The 23,594-nt window shown below is 49.6% G+C and overlaps 8 protein-coding genes across 12 annotated transcripts in view; 7 read left to right on the top strand and 1 right to left on the bottom strand.

Annotated features, from left to right (window-relative positions):
* The first annotated feature begins 967 nt into the window (after window positions 1-967).
* LOC6898193 (uncharacterized) lies at window positions 968-1,605 on the top strand. Its single transcript, XM_002138226.3, has 2 exons — window positions 968-1,090; window positions 1,156-1,605. Exons 1-2 carry the CDS (start codon window positions 1,077-1,079, stop codon window positions 1,412-1,414), a joined length of 273 nt encoding a protein of 90 aa, XP_002138262.2. The 5' UTR covers window positions 968-1,076; the 3' UTR covers window positions 1,415-1,605.
* Window positions 1,606-4,956: 3,351 nt separating this feature from the next.
* LOC4803708 (uncharacterized) lies at window positions 4,957-7,310 on the top strand. The gene is made up of 2 exons (XM_001360345.4): window positions 4,957-5,183; window positions 5,237-7,310. The coding sequence occupies exon 2, from the start codon at window positions 5,247-5,249 to the stop codon at window positions 7,257-7,259; it is 2,013 nt and encodes a 670-aa protein (XP_001360382.3). The 5' UTR covers window positions 4,957-5,183; window positions 5,237-5,246; the 3' UTR covers window positions 7,260-7,310.
* Window positions 7,311-7,623: 313 nt separating this feature from the next.
* On the top strand, window positions 7,624-8,611 carry Rpi (Ribose-5-phosphate isomerase). Its single transcript, XM_002138225.3, has one exon. The coding sequence runs from the start codon at window positions 7,685-7,687 to the stop codon at window positions 8,510-8,512; it is 828 nt and encodes a 275-aa protein (XP_002138261.2). The 5' UTR covers window positions 7,624-7,684; the 3' UTR covers window positions 8,513-8,611.
* LOC4803706 (protein TEX261) lies at window positions 8,573-9,650 on the bottom strand. The gene is made up of 3 exons (XM_001360344.4): window positions 9,367-9,650; window positions 9,002-9,303; window positions 8,573-8,943 (listed from the first exon to the last, which is right to left on the bottom strand). Exons 1-3 carry the CDS (start codon window positions 9,434-9,436, stop codon window positions 8,722-8,724), a joined length of 594 nt encoding a protein of 197 aa, XP_001360381.2. The 5' UTR covers window positions 9,437-9,650; the 3' UTR covers window positions 8,573-8,721.
* Window positions 9,651-9,852: 202 nt separating this feature from the next.
* On the top strand, window positions 9,853-16,119 carry mahj (LisH and WD40 domain-containing protein mahjong). Of its 4 annotated transcripts, none has more exons than XM_033377379.1 (11): window positions 9,857-10,459; window positions 10,523-10,673; window positions 10,735-11,547; window positions 11,619-11,891; window positions 11,958-14,081; window positions 14,154-14,274; window positions 14,336-14,433; window positions 14,506-14,868; window positions 15,296-15,356; window positions 15,443-15,676; window positions 15,737-16,119. In XM_033377379.1, exons 1-11 carry the CDS (start codon window positions 10,077-10,079, stop codon window positions 15,739-15,741), a joined length of 4,626 nt encoding a protein of 1,541 aa, XP_033233270.1. In that variant the 5' UTR covers window positions 9,857-10,076; the 3' UTR covers window positions 15,742-16,119. The 4 variants fall into 4 exon arrangements, 2 of the variants coding, with proteins under 2 accessions (XP_033233270.1, XP_015039289.1); XM_015183803.2 differs by having other exon boundaries at window positions 15,431-15,676; XR_001452096.2 differs by lacking the exon at window positions 15,737-16,119 and having other exon boundaries at window positions 9,853-10,459; window positions 14,506-15,356; window positions 15,443-15,527.
* A 215-nt stretch (window positions 16,120-16,334) lies between these two features.
* On the top strand, window positions 16,335-18,657 carry LOC4803704 (uncharacterized). The gene is made up of 3 exons (XM_001360342.4): window positions 16,335-16,853; window positions 17,256-17,600; window positions 17,661-18,657. Exons 1-3 carry the CDS (start codon window positions 16,665-16,667, stop codon window positions 18,453-18,455), a joined length of 1,329 nt encoding a protein of 442 aa, XP_001360379.2. The 5' UTR covers window positions 16,335-16,664; the 3' UTR covers window positions 18,456-18,657.
* Ip6k (Inositol hexakisphosphate kinase) overlaps window positions 18,501-23,594 on the top strand; it is a 25,965-nt gene continuing 20,871 nt past the window's right edge. Inside the window, exon 1 of the mRNA XM_002138224.3 lies at window positions 18,501-18,723. The gene's annotated coding sequence lies outside the window, so the exon portion shown is untranslated. The remainder of the gene's footprint in view (window positions 18,724-23,594) is intronic.
* Window positions 19,032-23,375, top strand: LOC4803703 (uncharacterized). Of its 2 annotated transcripts, none has more exons than XM_033377380.1 (2): window positions 19,032-19,366; window positions 19,879-23,375. In XM_033377380.1, the coding sequence occupies exon 2, from the start codon at window positions 19,909-19,911 to the stop codon at window positions 22,450-22,452; it is 2,544 nt and encodes an 847-aa protein (XP_033233271.1). In that variant the 5' UTR covers window positions 19,032-19,366; window positions 19,879-19,908; the 3' UTR covers window positions 22,453-23,375. The 2 variants fall into 2 exon arrangements, with proteins under 2 accessions (XP_033233271.1, XP_001360378.4); XM_001360341.4 differs by lacking the exon at window positions 19,032-19,366 and adding an exon at window positions 19,698-19,814.

Here is a 23,594-nt window from a genome sequence, read left to right as displayed (position 1 = left end):
CTCCGTGATATCCGTGCTTACCGTGCTATCCGCTCCAACACATGCACCCCGGGAGTTCATGTCTGGCGTCCATTGATTGCTTTGGCGGAGACTATTGCAATAACCTTTCTTCATGTCGGGCCCAAACGGGCGCTGTGCTCGACCAAATGTCACGACATCTCCTCTCGGTCTCCGCACGGTCTGGCTCGGCTTTCGAAGAGGGACAAAGGAACACAGGGAGACAGGGAGACAGGGAGACAGGGAGACAGGGAGACACAGTTGCCTCCAAAAAATGTGTCGATGCACGTGACATTTTCAGCTGCAATTTACAATCTGATTTTGTTCCCCAAAACGGCTGCAATGCCCCCCATCGAAGGCATTGCGATGCCAAGTTTCAGTTTGCTGGCTGCATAAGTTCAAGGATCAAATTGATTCCCCCGGATGGCAGCAGGTGTGAGACGGTAACTGGCGTGTGGCACCGCCCCAACCCCCCTCCGAGTCCGAGTGTGGCCAGGCGAGGCGTCTTTACATTGTTACACTTGACCAATTCGGATTGCAATTACACACCTGACTGTTCCCCCCATCGAACATGACTTTGATAGTGTCTCAGTGTAGCCGGTGCCAAAAGTGGCCCAGCAACGATTTCGTTTTCCAATCTTCTCCTTGTGCGCCCCACTCTCGGGATTACCAGAGCGGGTACTGAGACTGTGCCTGGCTTTTAGCTCCTTCCCTAAAAGGCGAAATGTGTAGCCCAACTTCGGGGTAAATGTTTATTAGTATCGTTTCATTCTTCATTAACATTTCTCTATGGCCTGGACTCAATTACATATATCTTACCTGCTTATTCACTTATCCCCATCCTGTGGCAGTTCCTCTTAAGTAGCTCATTTGCTGGACCTTCACTAGAGTGCTAAATGCGGTCGAGTGTCAGTCCTCTACACCATTTGTTGGATAGTGGTTTATTGATTGGCAGACTTGGAAAAAAAAACCCCTTCAAGAAGGCTTAGAGAAGATTGTCTGACAGGGTACAACAGTATTTCATCGATTCGATATTGAGTAAACGTGTTCCAGTGCCAGCTCAAACCCGGAATACAAAGATGCCTGCTGATTTGTAAGTGACTTGTGGGGATTAACCATTATTTGGGCAGCTTATCCGTCGCTTACCTCCGTGCACAGTCTTTCGCTGCTCAACAGCCGCGACTCGTCGCTAATCACCTCGAACAATCCCATCATCAATGATCTGGTAAAGCCCATGAGCCTGGAGCTGAGCACCGCCGTGCAGTTGATCGCCAAGACGCGACGCCAGCGAATGCAGGAGCTGTTCGACCAGGAGTACGAGTGGGAGCAGGAGGAACTGTCTCGCCTGGGACTGAGTCGTATCAATGACACTTACAACTGCTGCACTCCCGATGGATTGCGCAAGGTTAAGCTATAGGCTTGCCCTGCAGATTTGTCCTCCAAGGATTCCAAATTTCCATGTCTAATCTTTCCGAGAACCCTCCCTGCTGGAGAATTAAATTCATTTTGCTCGTTATGTTCCCCGCAAGCCTTCCGCTTTTGTTTCGGCTTCTCAGTTTTTCCTGCGGTCAACTGTCGGCCGTATAATAAATTGATTTCGTCGGCTTTGTTTGCGGCCATTAATCTATCTATGTGGGGGCAGGCTCAACGGCCACGCCCCCAGCTCGGATTTGTTGTTCATTGTTTAATGAATGGCAGGCAAATTTGGCCGCCTTTGTGTCTTTGTTTGTGTCTGTGGTCGGGTAAAACCCTTTAGAACGGTGGAGATTTGTGAATGGCTTTTTTCGCAGTTTCCCAGATATTTGTCTCTGTTTTTTTCTGGCATCCTCGCTCCGTTGGACAAAACACAACTGATAATCAGGGGCCTACAAGGCCTAGGCTCAATAAAAGCGCCACTTGGCCGGATTAATTGAAAGCCAAAAGCGAGAGAACTTTTTATCCCAGGAGCGAGGCATGTCCTCTGGTCCTCTGCTCCATCATCATTTGTCATTGTCAGCCAACGGAGTGTGATGGCCCGCTCCATTTTGCATTGGGCCTCTAAGTAGATGAGGGATAAGGACGAGAATGGTGCCCGATTCAGATTCTGTGCCGATTTCCGCTCTCGCCTCCATCCCGCGCTCAATGCACTCGGCTGCACTTCCCGTTTGACTTTTGAGCGCGATTCGACGGCATTATACGAGGGCCGCTCCCTCCCTCGTTTTCGTGTGCATTCAGCGATGCGCTAATCAAATTATAAATCGCACCCATTGGAAAGTCGTTCGTTGCAGTTCCCGACATTGTCATCATCAGCCCAGAGAATCATAATTCTCACAAAAGAAGCAACGAGAGCCTGTCCAGCCCTGCCCAGCCCTGCCCAGCCCCATTCCGCCCTGGCCTGCCTCTATGAATTTTTTTCCCCCATTTGAGTTGCTGCGGGGCTGCCATAATGGATGTCAGTGGGGCTGCATCTGGGTCGCAGGTCCATTTGCCCCTTCGTTTTTGCCAAATTTTTGTTTTTTCAGCACGTAATTGTGGGGCACAGCCGAGAACTGTGGGCTGTTCAGGTGTTGGCCCGAAACATGCCACATGGGGCGCATTTAACAATGCCATTTCTTTAATTAACAATTTGCATTTGCTGTGTTTCCCCTGATATACGAGTATTCATTACTGTTTGCTGTCGGTCGGGGTTTTGTTTCGCTTAATTGCTGTTTACTTTGGGCAACTACGAACACTTGCCGATATATAGTAGAGTTCCATTTCCAGCGAAGTAATGGTGGAAGACGCATATGCATAAGCAGATCTTTCGATTCCTTTCAGACTATGTGGTCTCCTCTTTTGCTAATGAGTCAAAATCCCATCAAATCATGCAAGCTGGATGGAAATCTGTTTGCGGTGGTTCTTCCTCTTGCTAGCCACTGGCTTGTTGCAGACCTGAGATAGTAATTTATTTCTTAAAAAGTGAAATCCATTAACACAAATTCTTTTCTCTCTCCCTCTTCCTCGCTGCACCCACTCAGGGATAACTCATCACCGTTTTCCTCCCACCACGAAAGAGAGAAATTGCAATCACCTTTGTAATTGTGCTCTGCTGCTTTTCAGCTTTATCGCAATGGCAATGCCAACAGCTTTGCTTTGTGCACTAAAAGTATTAAATTTCCTCAAATATTCCGGGCATACACACATACAGACACACTCGTACATAAGCCAGAATGCAACAACGGGGCTAGCAGCCTTTTGTGGGGATTCCCCTTTATGGCTTTCGTTCGGCCATCGTCGGCCATCGTCGTCGCCGTACCGCAGTAAGTCACAACTAAATGCTTTCAATTCCTTTTGCTGCCATTTTCTGCCTTTATCGTGGCCAGCGCTTAACTTTAAAAATAGTTTTGTATTGTTGATATTCCCATTGTTAATGGAATCGCACGAGTGCACCCAGGAAACCATTTAGTGCTGAAACATCGCTGCAAAGAGAATGTTAGCTGCAATGTTGTATAACAGGCCATGTAAAGTGGAACGGATCCTGCCCGTGCCCGTTCATTCCTATGCTAACGATCTTCCAATATACATACATATGTATGTATGTATCTACCATTGTATTTGTGTACGAACTATTTGTGTACCCTCTCATGTGCCCTCTCATGTGCCCTCTCATCCTCTCGCATCTACTGTTACGTTTAAAAGATTGCTTTCAGTGTATCGTTGTATTTCTCATCTTCCTTTTCTGTCAGCTAAAACAATAACAATGCCAGAGTGCAGAACGCAATCGTTGGCCATCCAGTGTTGCAAGATTTTGAGCGTCAAAATAAGCTACATTTCACAAAAACACAAGCTAAAAATTGTAAAAAACATGCCAAAAAATAGGCTAAAAATAAAAAAATACACATACATAGATATACACATTCCTAATTGTGTTATAATTTTATCCAACTCGCTATTACTCGAATCGGTATTTATCGCTATCGGTATTTATCGCTGGAACGTATTAAATTTAAATATTTCTCCGGTAATTGGTAGTTGGGGCAACATTTGCCATGACGGCGCAATCCATATCTGTAAAATTCAAAAGAATTATAGTCGTATTCATCAGACAATTAAATATTATATTTAATATTGAGTTTAAGTATTTAACAGTCATTTTGTTCCTAAGCTTGGTCTTAACGATATTTATTTGACTGATTACACGTTCAATGGCAGCATTTGACCACGGTAGACTTAAAATTTCAATGGCAAATAAAGCGATTTCTTCAAGAGGTTTGTTTTTTCCAGCATCTTTATAAGTCAGTACTTCTGACCAAAGCTTTATAGTGTCATCTGTACTTTGCCAAGGGACTACGTGAATTTTGCCACATTGGGCAAGAATTCCATCTATATTGCTATAGTTGAAGTGTTCCAATATGGAAATGAGATCATTAGGATTTTTATTATGTTCGAGTACATTTTCTGCTGCAAAAACTTGCAGTTTTTCCAATGTCTCGAAATTATCTGGAGGTCTGAAATTAAACAGCAGATTATTATTTATTTTTAATATCAAATCCTATTGAAGCTTACCTTTCTCTGAGTTGGATAATAAGCATCTTTATAAAATCCTTGCACCTCAATTTTACACAATTACACATTTCACACGATCGCCAAGTTTCTGTGTAGTAGTGACCGAAACTTTTCAACGAAAATATACAATATAAATGAATTTTAAAATACCATGATACACCAAAATATGTACAACAAATATACTTTTTGTTCGATTTGCCTAAAAATATATGTAGGATATAAAAGGGCAAACATAAACAAAGTGAAATGAAAAAAGGCTAGATTTAAGGCAATAAGCATTTTCATAATTTTTCAAGCTTTTCCGTTTTCAAATAAGCTAGATCTAGCCTTAAATAGGATAAAATGGCAACACTGTTGCCATCTCCTTCCAGCGCTTGTCTTTTCTGAGCGCAGAGAGAGCCAGAGCGAACGACACATTGCGGTACTCGTGTGAGAGAAGGATTAACTCATACATGAAATGCAATACTGAGCACGGCGCTCTTCCGACAGCGATCATATGTACATACATATGTACATACATATGTGCAGATGTGCAGTTTTCAAATATAACAATTGTATTCAAAGCCGAAACTACAGTCGCAATCGCGGACAAATTCAATTCGCTTTTCTGCTGAACGAAAGATTTATTTTTTCTTGACTGCATAAACATTTTCGACGGCTGAGTAAGCGGAAATCTGAAGAGCTTCATTTTCATTTAACTTCAACACTTCTACAGCGAATATACGATGCGACTCAAGCTGTTTTTGGTGTTTGCCTTCCTATTGATCCCACCCGCACACAGCGTGATTCACAGGGCCGTGGATATAATAGAGATGATCAGAGATGTGACCAACGCAATATTAAAGGTCTGTGATGTGGTAGAGTCTCTAGAAGATAAGGTCACCGGCACCCATGACAAGCAGGGCCAACTGATGAACCGCATCGAGGTGGTGGATGACCACATCCGTAATTTGGAGCAAATGGAATCTCTTCGCACTTCCCTGACCATCGAGACCTTGATCCAGGAGCTCCACCAGCAATCCCAGCTACAGCACAAGCTGAATCTGGTCAACGACCTCACCAGAATCGTAAAATCGCGGTACGCACAGTTGGGAGACTATATCCAGCATAAGCATGCTCTTGAGCCGGCCACGCTTCTAAAATTTGCCGAGTGGAACGTGGACCCAGGCCCAGGTTCGTTGGCTATGCAGCTGGAGCTGATACATTCGGTTCTATTTGAGGATGAGGGGCAGGCGGACAACAAGACCGACTTTGTCAACACGCTGCTGTCTCAACTGACGCTTAACTACGAGAAATCACCGGGACAGATGTGCATGGCCAAACACTCGGCCCAGCAATTTCCATTTCAGCTCTACACAAGTGTAGCCCTCACCGAGCTCAAGGCCTACAGTATGATGGAGTTCTCCTGGATGATCCAGCGGGAGCTCGGGAAGGGCAACTTCACGCAGGAGATAGCTTTGATGCGCAATAACTACGCCCGGCGTATGGAATCCTCCGTGAGGGTTCTTAGTCAGGTGATGGCTCGCAGCGGGCGTGTCTACTGGCGCTGTGATCCCGGAAAGGATAAGCACGTCTCCGGGGAGACCTACGATCGGGCTACGCGTCTCCTGCAGGGCTACGTGGAGAACGAGGCCAACTTGGGCGAGAACCAGGGATGCTGGGGTACCTGTGGCGACTATCCGGACACTCGCTCCAATGGCTGCTACAAGGGAGACAAAGAGCTTTGCGGCAAGCAGACGCCTTGCAACGGAAGACTCTATAACTGCGGCGACATGGACTCGGATGTGGAGATCTGCCCGTCTGAGGGGAACTCTTCGCGACGCTATGAATACATTCAATCTGATGATGGGGCAACTCTCGGCAGGAAGAGCTCCAACGGCAGATGCGAGTCGGCCACTAAAACGGCCTCATCAGGGTGTTACTATATGCTCTGGCGCTGCTCCTACTGCTTCTGCCTGTGCGACGAGCAGGGACCTCTCTCTGATCGCTACTTTAACCTGCGTGACTCGCTGTCGGACTTCATGGAGAACAAGGTGGTAACAGGTGTGCGCTTCGTGAAGAGTAATCGCGTCTTTCACTTGCAGCTGCAGCAGGGCGAGCTCTTGCCTCGTGGAGCAATCAATGTGTCCTCTCTAGAATGGCTGCCGCTAGACTCATACCACCTTAACGATGTGGATGTTCGCAACGACTACGACTACCACACTCTCACCGTCGACAGCCGCGCCATGGACCTGGACGAGATAACTTCCGGCTCGAACCGCTCCCTTGTGGTGACTGGGGCCCGCTTTCGTGTCTGGCACAAGCACCTCAACCTGGAGGTGCGGTTCAGCTATTTCGACTTCCCCACTGGACGCCTGGTGGAACCGAAGCGCAACAGCGTCTGGTTGAACAACAGCAACACGGAGAAAACCATCGAAAAGCCACGTCAAGAGCTGATCGTCAAAGAGGCTGATGTGCCCACAGCCGCAGATCAGCCCTCGTTGCCGCTGTCCACATCGAATCAGTATATGAACTTTTTCAGCTCCAGCAAGGTGAAAGACGCGTCCCAGAACACTTTGCCCTTCATTGATGTGCAGGAGGTTGTGCCCCATCCGGCAGTACCTCTGGCCGGCCTAGGCATCTTTTACAAGAGTCGTCCTGGTTCCGGAGGCTTCTTTGCCCCCAAGGTTGTTACCTATGATTACTCGCAGTATCTCAAGGAAGTATCTCTCTCAACAATCCAAGATGATAGTTATTAACTTGAAAATGAATATATGATATAATAATAATAAAATAAAATAGCTGTTAGCTGTTCTTATTTGAAATTAGGCGCAATAAAAATCGCGCCTAATTTCAAATAAGAACAGCTAACATTTCTGTGAAGCGCATAACAGACGCTTAACCCATTGTCCACCAGTGGGTACTAAAATACCCTCCACGAAAATGATGCCTTGAAGAATTTTAGCAAAGTTTGGGTAAAAGATAGTCGTGGTTATTTTTATCTAAAGATGAAGAATAAGATGGACCTACAAGAGTAATTATTATTAGTATTATATTCCACGGCTAAACTAAAGTTTCTGTTCCGTTTAAAAACGAGGGCTTGAGTAGGCTAAGTTCGTTGTTTCATCGGTATATCGTCCCACGACATTTGACATTGAAGTTTTTAAACCACTAACATCACCACATGTTATTGGGTTTACTTCGTCGGGGTTTATCGCAACCACATTTCAATCAACATTTTTTGAACGCGCAGCAGCTTTTATTGGGTGCACAGACAAGGAACATGGGCGACGAGATTTCATTGGACGAGGCCAAAAAGAAGGCCGCACGCACGGCCGTGGACGAGTGGGTGAAGGAGGACACAAAAATTGTAGGGATTGGAAGCGGCTCGACGGTCGTGTACGCGGTTCAGCGCATTGCAGAGCGTGTCTGGAAGGATGGCGAGCTGACGGACCTGATCTGTGTGCCCTCGTCCTACCAGGCCCAGCATCTGATCTTGGACTACAATCTAAACTTGGGCTCGGTGGATCGCAATCCCATCATCGATGTGGCCATCGACGGGGCCGACGAGGTGGACTCGAATATGGTATTGATCAAAGGCGGCGGTGGCTGCTTGCTGCAGGAGAAGGTTGTTGCCGCCTGCTCCAAAAAGTTCATTGTGGTGGCCGACTACACGAAGAAATCGTTGCATCTGGGCGAGCAATGGTGCAGGGGCGTTCCAATTGAGGTTGCGCCCATGGCCCAAGTTCCCATAAAGCTGCAGATCGAGGCCATGTTTGGTGGCGAGGTCGTACTGCGCATGGCAAAGGTAAAGGCTGGACCCATTATAACCGATAATGGCAATTTTCTGCTCGACTGGAAGTTCGTTGGCAAGCGAGAGTACAACTGGGATGAAGTGAATCGCACCATCACCATGATCCCAGGCGTCTTGGAGACTGGACTCTTCGTTGACATGGCCCACAAGTGCTACTTCGGCATGGCCGATGGCAGTGTTAAGGCTCAGTCCAAGTAAATCTCGTACTATATTTCTATTTTCACAGGGATTCGTTTAAAATTAAATGTTGGCCATTAATAAAGGAATGTGCATCTTGCATTTATCTACGTATGTATACTTGCTCGCTTGTCTGGTTTATAGGTACAAAAAATAAATAATCAAAGGAACTACTCTAGATACTAGATCATTCGCATTCCTATTTGCACACATCTCTGAATATGTAAGTTCTAAAACGCCTTCTTGCTCCGCGCTGGGAGCAGCTGCTCCTTCATATAGTTGAAAAGGGAGAGCAGCCCCTGTTTCTTGTTCCGCGAGAAATAATTGCTGACCACGTCCGGGCTCCGTCTGCTCTGCTCATTCACCGTGGGCAGGACGCTGTCGTTGGCACTGAGCGAGACGAACAGGGCGAAGGGCACGATCCACATGCAAACGGTGAAGTAGGCAAGCACCTAAAAGCAATATTTGTGATCAGTCACTTAATTCAGTCCAACTCCCCAAGGCACTCACCTGAGTGAAAGGCACATAGACGGTGGTGAAATACTGAAATGCTAGGAAATGATTGACCACCAGCATGACGAGGGAGCCCAGGAAGGGCACAGACAGCAGGCGTATGAATGGAAAACCTCCCATTATCGACAGGTGGAAGCCTTGCGCCACAAAGCCGCACAGCAGCATGCTCCAGGGGAACTCCTCGAAAATCATCAGCATGATGTACACAAAGATTGTAAAGCTGATCATGAACAGAATGCACCGCCGCGCCTGTGTCGTGTACTCTTCCGCGAGTTCCGCCAAATAGTAAAGTCCTGCCACTGGAAGAACATTGCAGACGTCGACACAAAACAATGGGCGTCACACAAAACAGAGCAGCTCACCTATGGACAGAGTAAGGAACGTGATCTGGATACCAAGGGATATCCATCCCAGAATATACAGGAAACCCATTACATAAACTGCACTTTATACTTTGATTTGACAAATGAATATAAAGCCAATGGCACCGCCAAAACAAAACAATAGGATTTTGTTTTTCTCTCGATCTGGTCGGTCGTCACAAATCAAACCAGACTGCCAGACGGCTGCGAAGTGGCAGCACCTTTTGGTTTAATGTTAATAGCTGTGTGAGATTAGACTTTGGGAACTGACTAGCTGCAAAAACCAGTTGGCGTTCAGTTGGCGATCCAGTTGTTCCGTTTTGCTGGCTGGAAAGCATAATATTGTCAAAAATAATGCCTCAAATAGCCGGCTACGCACTCTAATTATGTGTTTTTCTACTCTCTTCGCAGCAAATTTATCAAAGTCTAGTATCATACAGCCATAAGAGAAGTACGAAGTGTCAACAAAAAAAAACATTCGAAAAAATAACAAACATCAGACCCGACCCGGCTTCATTGTTTCCCCACCTAACGACCAGGGCTGCATGGTTTCAGCATCGATTGCTCAAACCATCGATATATCGGCTCGAGCGCGTGGTATGCCGCACGCTTTATTTTCGCAAGTTGACTAAATTATTTACTAACCGTGAGACTGCTGTGAATCTGTTGGTGCGCGTTAAACGTATTTTCACATTTTGTCCACATTGACGATGTCAGAGGGCGGTGAAAACGGTAACGAGGCGCTGGCCGGGGCGGCGCAGGAGGACGTTGATGCGGAAGCCGAGAGAGAGGCTATCATAGCGATGGCCGAAGCTGTGGCAATTGCATACGAAAGCGACGATGATAATGATGATGAGGCAGCCGCAGAAGAGGCAGGAGCAGAGGAGGATGCCATGAGCGGTGGTGATGCGGAAGCCGCTGAGGAAAACGAGAGCGACAGCAGCCCCGCCGCCGACGATGCCTTTGGCAATCAAGAAGAAGACGCAGCCGCCGATAGGCGCTCGTCCACCAAGAAAGAGCTGACGCAAATCATCGACCGCTGGGAGCAGCAGCAGACTCAAAGTGGCTACGATCCCGTGCCCACTCTGAAGAGGTAAGGCGAGAAGTGATGATGCAGAATAATAAATTGATGGGCTAATAAATAAACAAATTGTAGTCTGGCGGAGATTTTTGAGCGCGAAAAGGACGCCTACATGCGCAAGGATCCGGATCCCTTGGACTCGAGGCATCCATATCGCGCCGATCCCAGCTGCCAGTATGGGCTGCTCCTCAAGTTGCTCTTCCGCAAAGATGTGTTCATGGGGAAGGTGAGAAGCGCTGTCAACCAATATTTGGCTTCGAATTAAATCGTGTTTTGTACCCATACAGTTGCTAAACGACTATCTGCGCGAGAACTACTTCAGTCGCCAGACCATCAGTCGCAGCTCCCTGGAGCTGAACATCCTGGCGTGCCGCCTCATCCTGGAGATTATGCCAGGTCTGGAGACAACTGCCGTCTTCCAGACAGCCAACGACGATGGCACTATCAATCGCATCTACAGCTGGGCGGAGGACAGCATCGAGCCGCTCCAGAGCTATGCAACCGGACTTCTTGCCGAGGCCATGGAGGTCAGCGACATTGCGATCAACTATCGCGATCAGAACATGCGTCTGGTACCCAAGATGATCAAGCGCCTGCACATGCTTCTGGCCATAAGCAAAAGCGCCTCAGCGGACCACCCATCGGCGCTAAACTATTCAGCCGACAGCAGCGCCTCTGGCGGACTGCTCTGTTGGATGGCCTGCGGCAACGGAGCGTCGGCTCCGCAGTCGCCGCAGCACAACGGAAGCGGCATTGCGAGCTCAAACCATGGCGATGCCTCCAACATGTCGATTCTCTTCGAGAACAGCCGCGATGCTTTCTCCCAGTCGCGCTACTACAAGCGGATGTACATACCGCTGCACCCGCCAACGGCCGATGCCAGCCAAAAGCTGATCATGCGGTTCCTCACCAGCCTCGGCGAGTACCAGGAATTCCTGGCCATGGCCTTCGAGAACAACGTGATGCAGCTGATATTCGGCTATCTGGAGAACCTCGATCGCCGCGACACTTGCCTCGCTTACGAGGTGCTGAAGTACTTGGCCTCCCTGCTTTGCCACAAGAAATTCGCTCTGGAGTTTATATCCCACGGCGGCCTGGAGGTAAGTGAATTTGAGGGGGGAAACTCTGGAAAAATCTCTCATAGACACGGCATTGTCATTGTCTCATTTAGCTGCTGCTGAAAGTACCGCGCCCTAGTCTGGCCACCACGGGCGTGTCCATTGCCATTTACTATCTGGCGTACTGCGAGGATGCCATGGAGCGGATATGCAGCATGCAGCGTCCCCTCATCTCGGAGCTGGTGCGCTACGCGTTGTGGATATTGGGTCGCTGCCACGACTCCTCCAAGTGCCATGCCACCATGTTCTTCAGCCTGAGCTTCCAGTTCAAGGTGATTCTGGACGAGTTCGATGCCCAAGATGGTCTCCGTAAACTCTACAATGTTGTAAGTGACACTTTGAACGAACTCCTAAATGGAGGCCGATTGAGCTATTCTGTTGTGATATTGCAGATATCCGTGCTGAAGATACTCGATCCCAGCCAGAATGACAGCGACAACGATTCGGATATCAACGATGATGTGGAGTGCGCCTCCCGCCAGATGGTGCGTCACGTGTGCGTGGCCCTCAAGCGCTATATGGAGGCGCATTTCTTCTTCAAGTACAACAGCTTCCTGTCGCAGCACTATGCGACCTCCACCTCTCCGTCGTCGGCGCACTACTTCAACCAGAACCCCACAGTGGCGGCCAAACTCACCTTCGACCAGTTGCACGAGCAGATACGCACTCTCCAGGAGCACACATCGATCCGCGGCCACTGGCAGCCCGTGGACCAGCTGATGAAGCTGGGCGGCATCTCAATGCTGCTGCGAATCATAGCCTTCAGCTACGACTGGGTGAACAGCGGTCGCTCGGAGACGGTTCGGTCTGCATTGGATGCGCTAAGCGTGTGCTGTGTGATTCCCCGGGTCTATGTGGTGCTGTGCGAGCGCATACAGATGCTGGACAAGACGACCACCTCGGGCTTCTGCTCGGTTCTGGGAGCGGCAGCCGGAGAAATCACCTCCGACGCCGAGGTGCTGAAGTCGGCTCTGGCCGTGCTCTGTCACTGCGTCTGCTCGCCGATCATACGCAAGGACAGCGGAAACAGCCTGATCAAGTTTGGCAGCTCCTCTAAAAGGAACAAGGCCAACCACAAGTATGCCGAGGAGCTGATCGAGAAGGTGTGGGAGTCGGTCTGCTCCAACAATGGGATTGTGGTCCTGCTCTCCCTGATGCAGACCAAGGGCCCCATCACAGATGCGGACTGCATTAGAGGAATGGCCTGCCGAGCTCTGGCCGGTCTGGCCAGATCAGACCGCGTCAGGCAGATCGTCAGCAAGCTTCCCCTGTTCGCCGGTGGGCAGCTGCAGTGCCTGATGAGGGATCCCATTCTGCAGGAGAAGAGAGCCGAGCATGTGATCTTCCAGAAATACGCCCTCGAGCTGCTCGAGCGCGTATCGGGCAAGACCAAGGCGCTGAACAATCCGCTGGATCCATCGCTCTCCAACATGCACAAGGCAAACGTGATTGCCCAGACCCGCATCCAGTACAACGAGCAGCAGCTCTACCAGCTGATCTTCGAGCACCTGGAGAGCAAAGGCCTCTCGCAGACCGCCCAGATGCTGCAGCGCGAGGTGGGGCTTCCGTTGCAGACTCCCACCACCAGGAGTTTCCATCAGTCGCCTTTCGACTACAAAGCTCTCTGCAGTGGCAGCTCCATTTCCAGGAGTCGCCTGAGGAGCCGCATGCAGGACGTGAATGCGGCAATCATGTCGAATGGCGAGATGAATCGGAGTTATAACGAGGACTCGCCCTACGGCGGGGCTAGCACCTCCACAGCCAGCATACCCAACTTTAGTAGCATCTCCGTCCAAACGCCGATCAAGATACGGAGGACTGAGCGCTCCATCAGCTCTGTGGGCCGCTCCATACAGAAGCAGATTGCCGAGCCCGGCTGTAGCGCTATAGGTCTGCCGGAAGACTTCGCCTCCTCGGTTCCCCTACACCCGAAGCGGGTGACCCTCAACACGATCGTGACGGAGTATCTAACCAACCAGCACTCGCTGTGCAACAACCCGGTGACGACCTGCCCGCAGTTTGATCTGTACGAGCCGCACAAGTGCCCCGATCCACGGCCCAGCCGCTTGCTCAGCTCCAACTACAATCTGACGAGTCGACACTTCCGCACCCAGGCAGGCTTCACCACGGGACGCTTTGACCGGCGGTATGTGCACACGCACTTCTCTCCCTGGCGCACCATTCGGTCGGCTGAGTACGAGGATCTGGAGTTCACCTGCTGCGACCTCGTGGGCAAGTACATCATCGTGGGCACCCAGCAGGGCGATGGTCGGGTCTTCAACATGAACGACGGCGTCGAGCAGTTCTACTCCAACTGTCACAACTTCAGTGTAGATGCGATCAAGGCCAACCGAGCTGGGGACCTGGTCATCACATCAAGCTTCTGGCGTACTCCCACCAGCATCCTATGGTCCATTGCGGACAACGAGTTCAAGTTAAAGCTGACTCTATCCGATGTCACATACTGCGAGTTCAGTCAGACCTCGCAGGATCGCCTCTTGGGTACACAGAACGAGGTGAGTGCGGCTAAAGGTTCTCCCGTGGTGTTTTCCCAACGTGACTCGACTCGACTCGCTATTTCTTTGCAGTGTGCCACGCTCTTCGACATCAACACGGGCTCCAAGCTGTCCACCTTCACCCCCACCATACCCAACCAGTATACTAAGAACCGCGCCACGCTTTGCCGCACCGACGAACTGGTTTTGTCAGGTAAGTCAATGGCCAGCCGCCCCTTGTTTGAATTCATAATTGATTCGTCCTTCTGCTTCAGATGGTGTGCTCTGGGATGTGCGTTCCGGCAAGGAGATCCACAAGTTTGACAAATTCAATCAGTGTATATCCGGAGTCTTCCATCCAAACTGCCTGGAGGTACCGTATCGCGCAACAACCTCCACCCCACTCATCTCCTTTAATGCTGACACACATGCTTCGTTTCCACAGATTATATCCAACACTGAGGTGTGGGACCTGCGCACTTTCCATCTGCTGCAGACGGTGCCAGTTCTGGATCAACGCAATTGCACGTTCTCGCCAATGCATGTGATTTATGGGGCCAGCCTGGGAACGGACAGGGACCACGACATGGACACCACCACCTATGATACGAGCTTCAATGTGCTTGACGCCTACGACTACTCGAGTATAGCCACCATCGACGTGAAGCGGAACATCAATGACCTGAGCGTCAGTGCGAACGGGAGTCTGATTGCCGTGGTCGAGGATTACAGTGGCTACGAATCGAAGCAGGAGACTTATGTGAAGATCTATGCGGTTGGCGTGAAAAAGAGCGAGCGATCGGAAGAGGTGCGTGCGGTTAAGGATCTAGCCAACGAGGTGGGCGGACGCAATAGCGCCGAGGCGGAGGCACCTGCACATTCACCACACTCTCATGGGAATGGTGGCGAAGCTCTACTTCGTGTGTTTGATGATGTGTCGCGCCCACCAGCCGGGGGCGGTGCGCCAGAAAGTCCACTGCTCCGTACCAACAACGAACAGGAGAACAACCCACGGCCACGCCGGGACAGTCCCGCCTCGAACGCAAGTCCGAATCTTTCTCGCCAGCATGCACCCAACAGCTCAATTGTTGGGGTGCGACGGCGAGCACGTACACTGGGTGGCAATGGCAACGGAGTTGGAGTTGGCGGTGGCGGCGTCAACGCTGCCATCGATCTCAGAGCTCTTATGCGGCGTATGGATGATATTGAATTAAATATTATGTCTATGCTTGCAGGAAGATGATGAGGAGGTGCCCGAATCTGATGAGGACGGCTCCGATACGGGTTCCGAAAACAGTGAGTCCTCATTCCCACAATTCTATATATCATGAATTCGGGACTACAAACAAGTCTGTCTGTCGCTTATTCAGCATTTGCTCTAGGTCCGAATTTTCTGCAATTTCCGATGCTTCGCAATTTTAACTCTTCGAGCAACGATGATGACGGGGATGATATGGATAATGACGGATATGATATAGTCGATCTTCTCGACTCTGATGACGATGATGAGGAGGACGATGATGGCGATGGCGATGGTGACGGTGATGACGATATCGATATGGAGCTCTTATCCGATGCCGGTCTCGATGTCGCCTTCGACGACGGCAGCAGTGATGGTAATACCTCGTACTCTTTAGATTCTGTTCGTGTAAGACTTGTCTTTTCTCCATCCTTAGATTGAGTATAGCCACCCACCATCCTGTTCCTCCCCCCATTGTCTCGTCTCGTCCCGTGTCGTGTCGTCGTTTATTTCCCCATTCTCGTCGCAGCGTGCACGAAACGAACAGGAATTCACATCCAAATCTTCAATAGTCTTAATATAGTTTGTATACTGTTAAATTTAAAAGAATGTTGTGTTTGAAAATTGTACAAAGCATAAGAAAAAGAGCGTTAAAGAAGCTCTCAACTGTAATCGTAAATCTACTTCACAAAACCATCTGTGAGAAACCAATCTGTAAATTGTAAGCAACCGAATATTGTTCAACAATGTCAACTGTACAAAGCTATAAAAGATGTATACTTTTTCTATTAAACACATGTGTAATCTGGTTAGCATTAAGCGCACGCATATTGTCCATCGTGAACCCCTCTCAGGGGTTAGCCATTGCCATAAATAGAATGTGCCACCAGAGACACTTCCCCTCCTCCTAATGGGAGATATCTACGAATGCCTGCATCGCTTAACGTTTATCTTATCGCCGACGGTGGGCTCCAAGTTTGGGAAATGAACTCCCCTTCGGTCGGGCCGTGGCAGGCCTTACTCATTGGCATTGGTGTGACGCCAATCAATTGTGTTTCGTTCGACGTTTGATTCGGCTATGGCCAGCGCACCGCGTTTAACTCTCGCACCTCCAAAAATCGTAGTGAATCTCGGGCAAATCCTTCATCAATAGATAAATATGGTTATATTCGGACGATCGGCTCGTCGTTTATCGGGCTGCTGATGTTTTGCGGTCAAGTTGACTGCGCTGCGTTCGAATAGGCAATCGAATAGCTGTCAATTTAAAATTGCAAATTTAGTTACGATTTGCCAGCCGTACAGAGCGTTTCGATCGATTGCGCGACGGAGGAGTCCCAAGAACTCTCGCCAACGGAACAGCGGAAATGTTTATTCAAACAATAATTGGACTCGTGACCTTGCTGGCGCTTTGCACGGCGTTCGAGGAGCACCCCCATTTCTGCATAGAGACGCAGCCTTTGCTCCTCGCCGATATTGATCGCCATGTGGTCATACCCACTGAAAAGGATCTAAAGTGCCACATTAAGGCCACAACATTGACGACCAAAGAGAAGGTGAACCATTTAGCCCATGGGAGTAGCAAATGAAAACAGAACTATAGGTTTAGGTTTAGATACATGTATAAGAAGGTAATCGGCTCTTTATCCCACTCTGAGCCTATGTGAGATTCACACTCTATTCCTGCCATAAATAGTTGATCAATCAAACGATCAGTCATTGGTAGAAACCGGTTTGATGGAGCTACATCCTTAAATGACACTTTCAATGCCAATATGAGTAATAGATAATTCGTCGCGAGCCAAATTCGAGTGGCGCAAGTGTCTGCGGCTTGCTATTCCAAATTGAATTAGCTTGACGATAGGGAGATAATGCGCACAGGGCAGATAAGGGGAACTTTTTGACGAGCACGCAACCCGAGTGTTTCCTCTTCAACATTTTATCTTGCTAATCCTCAGGAGAGCTTCATCGATACCATGTGCACAGACCACGGCTCCACGACGGTCAAGAGGGACAATCATCACTTCTTTAAGCTGCACAATGGAGAGCTGAGCGGCCGTGGCCCGCAGTCGGAAATATGCAACAACGATGGCAGCTCCGTGCTGGCCTGGGTGCCCTACCCCATGATGCTCAAGTTCTATGCCCCCGAACTGAATCCCAAAGAGCGGCTCACGTACATAGCCAAGGCAACGAGTGTCGAGCGGGAGAAGACGGAGCTGTGCCACTTCCGACACACGGATCTAGTCAACGCCGTTTCGGATAATCTCTTCACCTGTGTGGTCATGATATTCGGAGATAACTTTGTAAGTTGCACCAGCAGACGTGATCAATCTGCTTTTAAACAACTTCCTTTCATTTTGCAGTACGGCCTGGAGGACAACATAAACGTGCTGGTTGAGCTGGAGCCTCTGATGTACCAATTGCGGAACATTACGTATATGCCCTGGCGCAATATTACCAATAGCTACAAGATGCATCTGGGCGACAGCGTGCTGAAGAATCCCAGCGGCGAGCGCAAGCCCATCTATGGCAGCATCAACTATGCGTTTGTGGAGAAAATCCACCTGAACACGAGCAGCATATACCAGGATGAGCACCTGACAAAGCTCCCCCTGTTGTTCGAGCATCGTGGTTCCGTCCTGGAGCTTGATGCTGACGGTGTGGGCGGCCTGGACGTGGAGCAGAAGGCCTACTTCGGCCGCAGCATGGATCCCAGGAGCGAAGTGAAGGTGCAGGTGATTGGGCAGTGGGTGGATCAGCACCGGGAGTTCAGTGCAGACATCTACGAGTACTATGGAAACGGTTTGCGGCGTTACAGGCAGCCAATAAGCGGAGCCAGGCTCACCTTTGTCAGAATAGACAACACGGAGCCGGCCTTTGAGGCCCCCGAGTCGAACAATCTCGTGAAGGCTTCGCTATTCCGGGAGCACCAACTATCCAGACTCAGTCTGAACGGATCTGCGGCCAATTTTACTGAATGGGAGAACGCGACAGAGGATGAGGATGAGCCGGGCTTCTACAGCTGGTTTGTGGTCACCTGCCTTCTGGTGGCCGTGGCTGTGATCATTGGCGTGTACCTGATCGTCCGCAACCAGAGCAGAAAGAGCAAGAAAAGGCAGAAGTACGATCTGGCCAACACAAGCGCGCCGCCTGCCTGAATTAATTAATAGTAATTTAAGCAAATTTCCGAATTTATTTTGCAATGTCACTTGAATCGAACGAGTTGGCAACCCAGCTGCCAAATCCTTTGCTCTAGATTCCTCCCTTTCCAATCATAATTTAACTGTATTTGTGCTGCTGGGAGTGAGTGAGGAGAGGAGTGTTACGTGGTCGGTGAATAAAACGCGAATTTTCGAGTGAGTTGTATTGGCAGGTGAAACTCAAATGTGAAGAAGGCATGGGATCCGCTTTTGGATTGCAAGAAAGGTAAACGAAATGTTTTTCAATTACACAAAATATAATATTTTGACCGGCAATTTTGGTCGTATGCCACTGCACTTCAAGACCAATCTAGTCTGAAAAAACACGACACAACAATAAGTTTGTGCGATTCCGATTAACCAACTTATTATTCCAGATCGACCACAAATCTAAAAATAGCATATGTATATGTATTGTTCTCGCTCAACGTTTTTTTCATGCTGGTTTTTATACCTGTCTCATCTCACTGCCTTTACTTGAAGTGTAGTGGTATATTACCGCTAGTGCTTTTTTATATCAGCAAGTTGGCAACGCTGCAATCAAACACGCCTATCGTCTCACTCACACACAGAGAAAGACAAACGCAGAGACATTTACAGCTCCTTCACCGCGATTGGGGAAATAGGAAATTCATTCATTAAATTTGTATAAATTCCATACCTGCCTGGATATCTAGTTGTTTGATTAACTTGCCCCAGAATAACCCTCTGGTGTGGCATTCTTTTAAATCGGTGTGTTGTGCGTGCAAAAAAGACAAACAAACAGAAATGTGTGAACTTAATGCAGAAATTGTGTGACGCGGCCATATTTGAGGAATTTTTATATTGAATGTGGTGCGAGCTACGCAAATTATATAAATACAACGCAGGTAAGTGCATAAGAACAGCAATTTACGCGTGTGTAAATCTCCAGTGAAGTGTGCATCGAGTACGGGAGCAGGTGAATGAAAGCGCTGCTTGATATTTCTTGAATTCGGGCCCCAAAACCAAAGATTATGTATTTGTTTCGCTTTTGTGCCTGAAAATAGGATTTTTCGCTCACACCAACACCAAGATGGTAAATTGTGTATAACAGTATGGCTGTCTCTGTCTCGCCCCAGTTGCGGCCGCAGGGCTACCAGACCAGTAGGAAACGGCTCTCAACAGTGCTGTTGTTTCCTAACAGCTGCCTAACAGCGGCAGGCTGATTTCGCAGCTGACCATTGATTACATTTTTAATTAATGAAATTTGGCGCGGAAACAGGCGTACAGACAATAACAATGACCAGGGACAATACGAAAGCGATTGGGCTGGCACACTCGGCGCACCCGTACTCGGTGCTACTTTTTCAAGATTAGCACAACTTGTAGGCCTTTTTTTCACATGGATCTTTTTTTGCAGAATCCTACTGAACACTCAATCGCTTAATCAATGATGGACCGCAAGAAAGCCCTGGAGTTGGACAAAATCTGTCGCCTTTGCATATCTGAGCGAAAGGAAATGCGTCCACTCTTCAGCGAGAAGGTGCCGGAGATGCTGATGGACTGCACCAGCGTGCGAATAGTGCCCACCGAGGGCTGGCCCGACAAGATCTGTGTTCAGTGCGTCCACTCTGTGAGTCGGAATCACGCCTTCAAGACGCTCGTCGAGCGCAGCGACAAGGAGCTGCGCGAGTACATCACAGGCCTCACAGTGCGCATGGCGATGGAGGAGCAGTCGTCGGCCAATGCGAAGCACCAGCAGCAGCAGGAACGCAAGCAGCAGAAGCTCCTGCAGAAGCAGCTCAAGCAGCAGCAACTGGAGGAGCAGTTCCAGCAGCAAATGGCCCAGCAACAGCACATCCAAAGCAAGCCCAAGCTGAAGCCATTGCTGAAGAAAGGGTCGCGCCAGATCAAGCTGCGGCACCTGGAGTCAGCCGCAGCGTCGCCTCCTGCCCAGCTGCAGCTCATGCCAGAGCCAGCACCAGCCCCGCCACCGCCACAGCAAGCCACGCTGCAGCAGCAACTTCAGCAAATTCAACTGCCAACTCTCCAGCAAGCCCCCACCCACAACCTGCTCTCGACCACAACCGCCGGGACGATGCCCCAGCAAATTCTGCTGCCCAATGGTCAATTTATCACAACTGCCCAGATCGTGGCCCCACAGCTGGCGCAGATCATCAGCACTGCGCCGCACGGAACGACAAACGGAAATGGGGGCGCCCAGCAAGCACAGTTCCTGCCACAGCTCCTCCAGGCGCCCAACGGACAGACCCTCCAGATAGTCCAGCAGCCGAACGGCACGCAGACGCTGCAGCTAGTCCAGTTGGTGCCGCAGAGGAGTATGGCGCCCACGGGCGTGACAACAGTGACCACAACCACATCCCCGGTGAACATGGGCAACGGAACCGGCTCCCTGGCAGATGCCGACGTGCATCTCCTGGACGACGGCTGCGATGTGGAAGACGAGGAATTCGAAGAGGTCTATGAAAGCCTCGATAGCAAGGGTCAATCGTTCGAGACGATCGTCCTGGATGAAGACCAGCACCAGGAATTCCTGAAGGATCACCAGCATCAGGTATTAATGGACGACGACCTGACCCAAAGTGAAGGCCAGGAGCCCGAATACTTCGATGAATTGGATCAGCAGCAGCTGGAAGACAGCGACTTGAAGACCGAGGATGATGAGGACAGATTTATCATAGAGGAAATCCAGCTGGAGGAAGAGGATCTGATGGATGAGGCCGACGAGACCATAACACCCGACTGTGAATACATCACAGACGACGCGGACCAGCATAATCTGAGCGGAGATATGGACGATGAGCTGCACTACGCCATCATGGAGCCACCAGACGGCGAGACCACTGGGGACCTCGAGCAACCCTTCCTGGAACCAGCAGACGGCGAGGCCAGTGCGGACATGGAGCAAGCCTTTATGGATGCGGATGACGTAGAGCTGCACCAGCACCATCAGGACGACATGGAGGGGATGGAGCTGCAAAGCATATCTCTGGAGAATGCCGTGGTCGAGTTCAGTCAGGCGACGACAGACGACAACATGGGCACCCCCACCCTGAGCGTCAGCTCCCCCAGTCCCACGCCCAAGCGGGCCAAGCGAGGTAACCAGTCCACGTCGACATCCACATCGGCAACCGCCGTCACATTGGAGCTGTGCAATCATCAGAGCAGTCCGCCTGCCATCAGCAGCAAGCTGGCGGCTGCCAATTCCCGACAGCTGGTCCAGACTGCCAGCGTCATAGCTGCTGCCGGGGCGGACGACAACTACGAAATCGACGCCAATCTCGTGACGGAGTTCATCAAACAGCACACCTCCCCGCTGGGCTCGGGGCGGTACGTCTGCCACCTGTGCAGCACGGAGTTCCGGCAGTTCAAGGGACTGCAGAACCACATGCACTCGCACACCAACTGGATTCGGGCCAACTGCAAGAAGCAGCCGCAGTGCCAGATCTGCCTGAAAAGCTTCAAGGGTCCTGGCATGCTGCGCATGCACATGAAGACCCACGACGCCGAGACCAACACCCCCATCTGCACCATCTGCAATCGCACGTTCAAGTCGAAGGCCATCCTCTACCGGCACCGGCAGACGCACCAACAGCGGGCCTACTGCTGCGGCGTCTCCAACTGCCGCAAGAACTTCTCGTCGGCCGCCAACCTGCGCTGGCACGTGGAGCGCAAACATCCCGACGTGATCGATCCCTTCTACAAGTGCGGGGAGTGCTCCACCCTCTACGACAGCATCGACGGACTCCAGCAGCACGTGGAGAGCACGGACCACAGCGAGGCGCAGATAAGCGACGCCACCAGCAATAGCAATGCCGCCTTCAGTGGCGCTGTCAGCATCGTTAGCAATGGCACCGACATGTCCAACATGATTGCCGCTGCCCCCGGGGGCCTCGGCACCAGCGCCCCCGGGGACACACATGCTGTCGTCGTCGGATCCTCCGGCGAGGTTTATTTTGTGACGCAGGCGTAGCCCGCGGAGTATGCCGCAGTAGGCATGTCCGAATGTCTGCTCGGCCTCTAGACCATATAGATTATGCATATGCCTATACGTATATATACATATACATATATATATATTTTTGTACTATCCAAATTAGTTGTCGTACTAGTATATAGCACACCACACCAAACCTTCCCCACACACAAACACAAAAACACATATTGCAATCCAAGATTTCTATCGTAGAACTTGTTTACATCGTATGGTAGCCCTTAAGCACAACTACTCGAATTTTGTAAGCGAAAACAAAAGTGTAGGTAAGCAGAACGATCCCACAGCCCACATATCGATCCCATCCCACATCCCACATCCTTGAAGAGATCGAATTGAATCCCAAAACTACTGAGTGCAAAGATCACTCTATCTATCGAAGTTAACTGAATTGAATGTACATACATACATATGTTGGTTAAAAAGATATAGCGGTTTGACTTATGAAAATTGTTGAACATATTCAGTTGAGCGGCACTGTATGACATGCAGGGTACGCAGAATGGGCACTATACTGGTTTATAGATCCTGTGTGAAAACTAGTTCCCCATCTCCGTATGAAAGCTTACTACAAATATCGATTTTAATGGGCAGGCAAGCAGCTCGATCCCTCAAATATTCTCCCCATCCCATCCCGTCCCGTCCCATCCTACTTATTCCACCCTCCTGTATGAAAGCTAACTGAATGTAAAGGTAATTTTTGGGGACTGTGTCAGTTGATTTGTTTTTAGTTCTATTTGTATTGTATTATTATTTTGTTTTCCCGGGAATATCAGACTGGCATTTTAGGCTAGAACTTTGTCGGCTTTTGGTTTTCATTGTTGGGCATTAATTGAACACGGATAAGAAGAAAGTGGTTTTATCAAACCTCATAACAAATAAATAACAAAAACTTGTGTAAACTTGTGTGTCTTTCCATGTCCCATCGATTGTCGAACTTTTAGGGCGAGTCTGTGGTCTCTTCAGGTCGCAACCCGTTAATGTCAGAGTATTCCTGCTTAAACTTGTAATCCTCCTGTCGCTGTGGTGGGTCTGCTCTTGTTTTGCACGACTGTTGTTCCCTTAACCGGAAAAAACAGACAGAAGCAAAACAAAACCGATCCAAAGAGAATCACAATCAA

The sequence above is a fragment of the Drosophila pseudoobscura genome, chromosome 3 (genome assembly GCF_009870125.1).
Source record: "Drosophila pseudoobscura strain MV-25-SWS-2005 chromosome 3, UCI_Dpse_MV25, whole genome shotgun sequence".
NCBI lineage: Eukaryota > Metazoa > Arthropoda > Insecta > Diptera > Drosophilidae > Drosophila > Drosophila pseudoobscura.
This window is presented reverse-complemented; position numbering and strand designations above follow the sequence as displayed.

Excerpts from the sequence above, each read along its gene's own strand:
- LOC4803708 (XM_001360345.4), top strand. The coding sequence starts at position 5,247 with ATGCGACTCAAGCTGTTTTTGGTGTTTGCCTTCCTATTGATCCCACCC.
- Rpi (XM_002138225.3), top strand. The coding sequence starts at position 7,685 with ATGTTATTGGGTTTACTTCGTCGGGGTTTATCGCAACCACATTTCAAT.
- LOC4803706 (XM_001360344.4), bottom strand. The coding sequence starts at position 9,436 with ATGGGTTTCCTGTATATTCTGGGATGGATATCCCTTGGTATCCAGATC. Across the intron at positions 9,304-9,366 it reads GTTCCTTACTCTGTCCATAG|TGGCAGGACTTTACTATTTG; the intron begins GTGAGCTGCTCT and ends ATGTTCTTCCAG. Across the intron at positions 8,944-9,001 it reads TCTATGTGCCTTTCACTCAG|GTGCTTGCCTACTTCACCGT; the intron begins GTGAGTGCCTTG and ends TATTGCTTTTAG.
- mahj (XM_015183803.2), top strand. The coding sequence starts at position 10,077 with ATGTCAGAGGGCGGTGAAAACGGTAACGAGGCGCTGGCCGGGGCGGCG. Across the intron at positions 11,892-11,957 it reads TCCGTAAACTCTACAATGTT|ATATCCGTGCTGAAGATACT; the intron begins GTAAGTGACACT and ends GTGATATTGCAG. Across the intron at positions 15,357-15,430 it reads CGATACGGGTTCCGAAAACA|CATTTGCTCTAGGTCCGAAT; the intron begins GTGAGTCCTCAT and ends TCGCTTATTCAG.
- LOC4803704 (XM_001360342.4), top strand. The coding sequence starts at position 16,665 with ATGTTTATTCAAACAATAATTGGACTCGTGACCTTGCTGGCGCTTTGC. Across the intron at positions 16,854-17,255 it reads CATTGACGACCAAAGAGAAG|GAGAGCTTCATCGATACCAT; the intron begins GTGAACCATTTA and ends GCTAATCCTCAG. Across the intron at positions 17,601-17,660 it reads TGATATTCGGAGATAACTTT|TACGGCCTGGAGGACAACAT; the intron begins GTAAGTTGCACC and ends TTCATTTTGCAG.
- LOC4803703 (XM_033377380.1), top strand. The coding sequence starts at position 19,909 with ATGATGGACCGCAAGAAAGCCCTGGAGTTGGACAAAATCTGTCGCCTT.